The sequence below is a fragment of the Oncorhynchus masou genome, chromosome 22 (assembly GCF_036934945.1).
Source record: "Oncorhynchus masou masou isolate Uvic2021 chromosome 22, UVic_Omas_1.1, whole genome shotgun sequence".
NCBI classification, from domain to species: domain Eukaryota; kingdom Metazoa; phylum Chordata; class Actinopteri; order Salmoniformes; family Salmonidae; genus Oncorhynchus; species Oncorhynchus masou.
The window spans coordinates 25,947,124-25,956,240 of NC_088233.1; the positions used below are offsets into that span (position 1 = coordinate 25,947,124).

General features: G+C 40.0%; 1 protein-coding gene across 2 annotated transcripts; it reads left to right on the forward strand.

Moving 5' to 3' along the window:
• The first annotated feature begins 828 nt into the window (after positions 1-828).
• Positions 829-8,836, forward strand: ehf (ets homologous factor). 2 transcript variants are annotated; one of them, XM_064929727.1, is made up of 9 exons: positions 829-1,071; positions 4,008-4,113; positions 4,275-4,532; positions 4,865-4,921; positions 5,304-5,345; positions 5,451-5,513; positions 7,294-7,338; positions 7,471-7,666; positions 7,776-8,836. In XM_064929727.1, exons 2-9 carry the CDS (start codon positions 4,017-4,019, stop codon positions 7,873-7,875), a joined length of 858 nt encoding a protein of 285 aa, XP_064785799.1. In that variant the 5' UTR covers positions 829-1,071; positions 4,008-4,016; the 3' UTR covers positions 7,876-8,836. The 2 variants fall into 2 exon arrangements, with proteins under 2 accessions (XP_064785799.1, XP_064785800.1); XM_064929728.1 differs by having other exon boundaries at positions 845-1,071; positions 5,301-5,345.
• The last annotated feature ends 281 nt before the right edge of the window (positions 8,837-9,117 follow it).

Consider the following 9,117-nt stretch of genomic DNA (forward strand, 5'->3'; position numbering starts at 1 on the left):
TTAAGGAAAGCTTTGACTATGTACAGACTCAGCGAGCATAGCCTTGCTATTGAGAAAGGCCGCCGTAGGCAGACATGGCTCTCAAGAGAAGACAGGCTATGTGCTCACTGCCCACAAAATGAGGTGGAAACTGAGCTGCACTTCCTAACCTCCTGCCCAATGTATGACCACATTAGAGAGACATATTTCCCTCAGATTACACAGATCCACAAAGAATTCGAAAACAAATCCAATTTTGAAAAACTCCCATTTCTACTGGGTGAAATTCCACAGTGTGCCATCAGAGCAGCAAGATTTGTGACCTGTTGCCACGAGAAAAGGGCAACCAGTGAGGAACAAACACCATTGTAAATACAACCCATATCTATGCTTATTTATTTTATCTTGTGTCCTTTCAAATTTGTACCTTGTAAAAACACTGTATATATATATATAATATGACATTTTCAATGTCTTTATTGTTTTGAAACTTCTGTATGTGTGATGTCTACTGTTAATTTTTATTGTTTACCTTACTTGCTTTGGCAATGTTAACACATGTTTCCCATGCCAATAAAGCCCCTTGAATTGAATTGAATTGAATTGAGAGAGAGAGAGAGAGAGAGAGAGAGAGAGAGAGAGAGAGAGAGAGAGAGAGAGAGAGTGACCAGAGACCAGACCAGAGACCAGAGAGAGAGCCCAAAGAGTGAAAGTAACACCTACAGTATGTCAGATGTGTTGTAATTCACTCAGTCATTCGTATGCAAATTCCTATCTGTCCCGAACCTGTCCTGGTAGCCAATTGGGGAGGGATAAGGATAGGACAAGGAAGCTGACAGCATAAAATAACCACTGCTGGGGCAGCACCTTGGTGTGTGTGTGGGCTGGAACTTTTTTAAAGTTTTGGGAAGCAAAAGAGCACAGCTTCTAGCACTGAAAACAACACTCCACTCATTTGTGGAGAGAAACACAGCTAGCTACCTTACCTACCTGAAGTCATCTGAGAGGAGAGAGAGAGAGAGAGAGAGAGCGAGAGAGAGAGAGAGAGAGACGACACCTCCCATCCTGGTCGGAACCCAGTCCATAGCTCTGGTAGGAAACCATGCTGAGCATTGCTAGGCAACCAGCTTTGCTTCTATGTTGTTAGTCGCTGTTATACTGACTGAATAGCGCAATCAAAACAATGGCTGAAATGGCTGGGCTTAGGAGTGAATTGGTGTTTTGGCTATGCAGACAGTGGGTATTCGAACTGTAACAAAGCAATGTAGGCACTACTTTTAGGTGTCTTTCAGACTAGAATGTGATGGTTTGATTCATTTATCTAACTGTGTGTCAAGCTTTGATTGCCTGTAATTCTAATTGAGCATTAGAAAAAACTGCTACAATGCCGTTCATACAGCGCTAAAGAAGATGACTGAATATACACTAGGCTTTAAATAACTGTGGCTTGCATTTGAAGTCCTAAAATAAATGGCTTACGCTTTTGTTTACAAAGTAAATTTGATCATGGACAAATGTACTCCTCATGGGCCCTGTTTTGTTTTGATTTACACACTTCCCCTTTGAAGGAGAAGCAAAACAAATGTTGGTAAGCTCCTTTTATAATGAAATCAATTCGAATCAAATTGTATTGGTCACATATACTGTACATGGTTAGCAGATGTTAATGCGAGTGTAGTGAAATGCTTGTGTATCATAGTAATATGTGACAAGGTGCAGTACATCTACACGCTAGTGTACTATAATCACCTCACATGGGTTGTAACTTAAATCCATTGAGATAAAACTCCACAGAGGGATTCTCCAGAAGCTTCAGTATAGGGAAGTGTGACCTGCCTGCACTTGTTTACTGCTTACCAAAAGTTACATTTGTCAGTGATCATTTGTTTGTCCGTTTATTTCCTTCATCTGTAAGCTTATCATCATGATTACAGGTAAATATATTCTGCAATGAGCTTTTTTATTTTGTTGGGTGATAAGATGCACATGTAGTGAATATTGATCAGGGGCAAGTTTCCCTAAAGCTTTGCCTAGCTAACATGGAACTGTATTACTCACTGCTGAATAGTTCACAAATTGGATCATTAATAAGTTAATCTTGAACAGACCAGGAGATTGTAGTAAATGGAAACTGTTACACGATGATAGGGACATACCAAACTAAACAGTCAGGAAATACAATACCTGCAGTCTACTTCCATGAAGACAGGCAGTCTTCAGACGGCTCAGACTAGATGGTAGGCAGACAAATAGTAGACAGCACTGAGAGTTAACACAAAGCATGCAGGTGGTGAGACTTGGCATCCTGAGCAGAACCAAAGCCATGGCCTAAACTGCCAAGTGCCACATATCTCTAGTGAAATCTCATTCGGGGATCTTGTTCTAGGGAAACTGCTTTTGTTTAGGATTGAGGAAGACTTGGTTTAATTTATGTTTCTCATTCAGCCTGTCACTGTGCCCACATAGGTCATGTACTGTAAAACATGGTGTTGTACAGTTATTTTGTGTCATTGTTTTTATTAGCCATCATAATCCAGCCTTTTCCAGGTAGTGGTCAATAAAGAGAAGCTGAATATAGGTCTGAGTCTATTGTTTGTCAAACTGATGCTGCAGATGAGCACTATGACAATCTTTCACAGACAGACCATATTCGTTTATAATACACTCTTACAATATGATAAAGCAGACTACATTGTCAAATTAAATATTCAATCCAAAATCAAGATGTTTTCAGATTTCAAAAGTTGGCTGATTTTGAGATGAGCTGTCCCTGGAAGCACCTATTAGTGAACAATAATTGACCGCAAATTATACATTTACTATAGATGCTCAAAAAGTTAAACTCCAGGTAGGCATTCTCTTCCACAAAGTTGAGATAAATGGACTACAGTCTAGACAACAGTAAAACACGTGACAAGGCCATTACACGTACAGTGTTGCAACAACCCCACCTTCAATATTCTTGTCATAGGCCTCAGTGCCGACCTGCAATTCTAATGTACTGTATATTTACATATAACATGCAAATATAGTTGTGGTGAAGTATTTTCTCAACAACAGTAAATGAACGTAGCCATGTTGTTGGCACACTATTAACGTTTCACGGGCAGTCCTTTACGGTGGGGTTACGGAGAAGACACAGTGCTTCACCTGCTGTGCACTACAGACGTCTTCCCAAAGATATTCAAATAACTAATGATTGATACTATTTATGTTGTATTCACCTTTACAATAACACTTCATTACCAATTCTTTAGAACTTTATTTGAACTTGTTTTTAAACTTTAATTGTGTCATTACAGTCAAAGTTGATCTGATCGTGGCATTGGGAAGTGTTTAATTTCTTCATGTATTTCTCCAGTATACAGAACTACAACGGCTATTGCCTACCCTATTGAATAAGCATATTACATATTGCACACTTGATGATGCATTCCTTCATATGTATACAGTTCATTAATTGGCATTAGCAACTATAATTACCTGAGTATCACAGCACTATTAATATGTGTTGACATCCTAAGGGGATGTAGTTCTGAAAAAAAGGAACTGCACTGTAAACTAATCTATTTTAAAATACAGACATGTAATTTAAAGGAAGAGCTTGTTTTATCTGGGTTGTCAATCACACATGTCCTGCAGGCGTTTCTGCACAGAATTGTCGAGTTCTCCGGTATTAACACATCATTGTGTGTCTGACTCAATTCATTCAACAATCAGAAGAACAAATAGGCCTATATGTATGCAAAACAGACAGACATACAGATCCATCACTTTGCAAATACACGTGTTGAGGACGGTGAGCATGTCACCCAATCACTCCCATGCTGTCTTCACACTGACTCCCTTTGTCATCCTGTTTCACATCTGTCAATGTCGTCATATAGAAACATACCCTATCTCAACTCAGATACTCAGATTTGGGAAAGACACCGTTTGTGTGCACCGTGTGGGATTACACTGTAACCTACCAATCATCTTGTTCAGGGTTTTACTCCATACTGAATGTATGTGTCTTTCTCCCCCAGCTCTGGACCATGGTCCGTCATACCACCTGTATCATGAGCATCCCATCCACTGCCAGCATTGAGAGCCAGCTGCCCACAACATGGAGCTCCTACCCCTGCTCAGACAGTGAGGACTAGTGTGGTTGCTCAATTCAGTGAATTGCTCTGCTGGTTTAATTATTTACAAATACCTGGGCTAGCCGGAGTTCAAATGTTTTCACTACACCCCCAACACATTCAAAGTATGAAAACCCCCCACTTAATCGCTACCTTTACCCCTGACTCCAGTTTCCACAGTGATGCCTGGTTACACCAGTCGCCTGTGGTCCCAGGACTCCCAGCCTCAGTATTGGTCGAAGTATCAGGTGTGGGAGTGGCTGCAGCAGATGCTGGATATGCACCAGATCGACGCTGCCACCATCCCCTTCCAGAACTTTGATGTGGACGGACGTCAGCTGTGCAGCATGACCTACCAGGACTTCACCCGTGCTGCGGGCACCGTGGGGCCTATCCTCTACCACAGCCTCACCGAGCTCAAATGGAGCGGTGGGTTCACACACTGGACTATAATGTTCTTTGTTATTGTTATGTTTATCGGAATGAAGGCCAGGTCAGGCCATGCAATGTTGAAACATACTGTGATAGATTAGGTCATCAAATGTTGAATGGTAGTATTTAATTTCAGTTAACACTTGAGTCGGTTAGAATACCACAAAAAAACAGGAACAGTAAATTGTACCAGTGTAGGAGGATCAAGGATTTAGGAATTCAATATTAAGTTTGATTAACACAAAATAATGAAAGCCCATGTTGTTACTGTACGTGTAATGGTATTACCCTTAAATGAGCCCTTGTTTCTCCATGTCATCCCTACACAGGTCAGTATCCTGGTGTGGAATTTTCACCACTGGACGTTATCAAATCAGAGCCAGATGGTAAAAGCACCATAGATAAACACTGGCATGCATGAACGAGTCATGTACTTCAAGTCATTCCTAAGAAACTCATCCAGTTATTACGTATCTATGCATGTCTCAACTTGTTTGACACTATTTAATTAATAAATGATGTAAGTTGAAACTAGTCTGTGATTAGACTAAACACTTCAGATGGGCGGCAGGTAGTCTAGCGGTTAAGAGTGTTGGGCCAGTAACCGAAGGTTTGCTGGTTTGAATCTCCGAGCCGACTGACTGAAAAATCTGATGATGTGCCCTTGAGCAATAGTTGCTCTGGATAAGAGTGTCTGCTAAAATGTTAAATGTATATAATGCCTCTTAAGCGTACATGCAAGCTTAATGTGCTCTCCTGTTTTAGTAGATTTCCCTTGCCCATTCACAGAACCTAGCATCTATCCTGCAGGTAGGTACTACATTGGAATGGATAGAATTTTGGAGAAAGGTACAAATTTTAACTAACTTACGGACAGCATAATTTTTTACTTGTTGATATTTCTTTACGTTTTAGATATTTACGATCCCTCGTTTCAATCGCTTGCACCTGTGGCCTCACCCACTCCCTCCAGTCCAGGTAAGAAACAAGACCAAAGATGAGGACTGAAAACCTACTAAACCTTATCTAAACACACTAATTGGAACGAGCCCCAATCCAGGGGAAGACATCGACCTACAGTAGCTGAGTCCCCAAAGAAAATATGGTTTCATCGTGGTCCTTTGAAGTTCAATTGCTAGATCATTGCGCTTGTAACGCCAGGGTAGTGGGTTCAATTCCTGAGAACACCCATACGTAAAATGTATGCATGCAGGACTGTAAGTCGCTTTGGATAAAAGCTTCTGCTGAAGGGCATATATTATTATATTACTGAGCAAACAGAGTGGCAATACAAGTCTATTGAGTAAAGTCCATGAACATTCAGTGAGTGATCATTTTGGGAAAGAGGCAGCTGAGTCTACTCCTTATCACCAAACTACATCACCTCAACGTCACTGAGCAAACAATGCATGACAATACACCTGAACAAACTCATCCTGTTTATGTTCCCCACACCCATGTAATTGAACAGTGTTGGGCTCCATGGAATAAAATCTGAAATGCGTAAAACAGTGGTACAAAGGTTAGATTTGTACGGCAGGGTAGCCTAGTGGTTAGAGTGTTGGACTAGTAACCGGAAGGTTGCAAGTTCAAATCCCTGAGCTGTCAAGGTACAAATCTGTCGTTCTGCCCCTGAACAGGCAGTTAACTCACTGTTCCTAGGCCGTCATTGAAAATAAGAATTTGTTCTTAACTGACTTGCCTAGTTAAATAAAGTTTAAAAAAATAATAGGCAAACATGTGTGGATTTGTGATGGGGAAAAATTGATTCAATTGCAATTTTATTTTTGGACAATATTAGATTGATATTTGACTCCAAGTATTGATTTGTAAAAAGAATATTTAAAAAATCTACATCTACCATGGGTAGCAATAGCTAGTGCTAGTGGGCTGTAACTCCGCCGAAATGAAGGTATGTTTAATTGTATTTCTAATGTAATGGCAAAATGTAGATTTCCGCCTAAATAGACATACTCAAAAGTAACTGCTATTCATGTGTAATTACATGATTCCGACATGCAAAAACGTGGCATATTTGGAAAGAAGACATTTGGGAGATTGTGAGGAAATGATCAGAAGTTAGGTAGGAGTTACACAGTTCAGAATACACAAGATCAAGCACACACTAAATAAAAAAAAAAAAGTAATCTTTCATTGACAAGCTATAAGGGAATTACTGATGCTCAGACCTGGAAACACATCAGATGGCTTCCACAAATTGTGAACAATATCTGAAAAAAATGAGATTGGTAGAATGAGATTGCTAACAACTAGAAATGGGCAGATGTTTAAGTAAGTGGTGTCAGGTGTGGTCACGGGATGTTTCCAAGTCTCTGAGCCAGCGAGCAATAGTTCATATTATGCATAAAAGGTTCTAGGCCCTGCTTTGTCCCACCCAGGTCAACTGCATATCCTTGGAAAGCTTTTTGCATATCCCAACTCCCCCTGAGAGTGGGGACATCTTGGGTCTGCTATTGTCAAGTGGTACTCTGGAGCACTTAGGGTTAAGTGTCTTGCTCAAGGGCATATCGAAAAATTATTTCACCTTGGGGATTCAAATTGGTGACCTTTTGGGTACTGGACCAACGCTCTAACCACTAGGCTACCTGCTGCTGTAGGTTAGTTGGTTGGACTACTATGATGCTAGACCAACTTGTGGGTTCGATTGCCACATGTATCAAATGTATTAAATGTCTTAATTTTTATTTGTTTTAAGCATCTGCTAAATTACCATATCTGTTTATTATTTTAATTCCAGACACAAATAGATCTCACAGTCGCCCTCATCAAGTCAAAAAACACAGTGAGTAGTATTTACATGAACATCTTCAGTACTATCGAATAATATATTTTAATATAAATGCTCAACATTTCGCCCATGTAAAAACTGATAGTAGATGGTTCTAATTTCCACCACCTGTGTGTTTTTTCTCAGACCCCCGGGGGACCCACCTTTGGGAGTTCATTAGGGACATTCTGCTGAACCCAGAGCGGAACCCAGGCCTGATCAAGTGGGAGGATCGGACAGAGGGCGTGTTCCGCTTCCTCAAGTCAGAGGCCGTGGCTCAGCTGTGGGGCAAGAAGAAGAACAATAGCAGCATGACCTACGAGAAGCTCAGCCGAGCTATGAGGTAGAGACTGAAAGGATTAGGGTGGTTTCATGTTTATTCATGTTTATTTCCTGGTTGAAAGGAAGTCATTTTGGCTGTTCCGTTAAGGTCCCTGTTTGTACCCTTCCAGATATTACTACAAACGGGAAATCCTGGAACGTGTAGATGGACGAAGGCTGGTCTACAAGTTTGGAAGGAATGCACGAGGATGGAGGGAGTCAGAGAAGTGAAAGAGGAAGCCTCTCCACCATTTTGTGCCTTTTTTTAACTACCATGCGAAGATGTCTATTTATGTTATTTTGTTGGATTTTAATGTGTCACTGTGATGTTTTACTATATATGTTGTTTATTTTACAAAGAGGAGCAGAAAGCCTCATTGCAACTCTTGACGTTTTTGGGAGTTTCTGTATGATATATTTACCATAATTTACATTTGACTGCTTACATTTTCCTGTTCAGAGAGTGGTGACTATTTGCACTGAAAGCTATTTTTGATTGAACAGCAAAAAGCATTTGGGGCAGCAGGTAGCCTAGTGGTTAGAGCTTTGGGACAGTAACCGAAAGGTTGCTAGATTGAATCCCTGAGCTGACAAGGTACAAATCTGTCGTTCTGCCCCTGAACAAGGCAGTCAATCCACTGTTCCTTAGCCATCATTGTAAATAAGAATTTGTTCTTAACTGACTTGCCTAGTTAATTCAAAAGTTTTAAAAACTATAGATGCGTTATTTTAAATATTTCCAGCTTGTTGTACACATTTAAACTGTGTAATGTTCTTTCCGAAGTATGTTTGATTGATGTGTTATGCAAGACATCTCCTTTAGTAAATATGAAACTCTTGTCTTCTTTGCATTCATCCTCTTCAAATTTGTTTTAGTTATGAATATGTAACAGATCTCACAATAGAACCACAACTTCCCTATTCATGTAAAGGATAAACAGAGAACTGTTTGGCCCAAACACAATGGCAGCTCAGGATAGTATGATAGAGCACATTCAGATGCAACAATGGGACATGCGGAAATTAGAGGATGTTCTATGTGTGTTCTTCAAGATCTGATGCTGAGAAATGTCTTCTCATTTTGCAATGTCAACTCATCTTCACCCATTTACTACGCTATGCTGTAAAAAGAAATGTGTAAATACCATATTTGTATTTTAAATAATAAAGGACTTGTGTTTTTGAAACAACAGACGAAACCTGCCTGTGCGTCATTATTTGAGTGAGCTAGATGAACATCCCACTGTTCATTTCACGTTGGATTTACATTAGTTGACAACTCAACCAAATGTAAAAATGTTTTACTGTGAACTGACATCTGTGCCGAGTGGGATTATTATAGAACGAATAAGTTGAATGACAACTCTCCCTGTTGAGCCCTTCATGTCAATCTGAACTTTATTGACTGCTATCATACAAATGTAACAAGAACTCCAGCTGAGTTTTTCTATTTTCATTTTTTTAATAATCAAG

Coding starts and splice junctions, on each gene's coding strand:
- ehf (XM_064929728.1), top strand. CDS start 4,017: ATGGTCCGTCATACCACCTGTATCATGAGCATCCCATCCACTGCCAGC. Junction 5,346..5,450: donor ACCTAGCATCTATCCTGCAG/GTAGGTACTACA, acceptor TTTACGTTTTAG/ATATTTACGATCCCTCGTTT. Junction 7,339..7,470: donor TCATCAAGTCAAAAAACACA/GTGAGTAGTATT, acceptor GTTTTTTCTCAG/ACCCCCGGGGGACCCACCTT.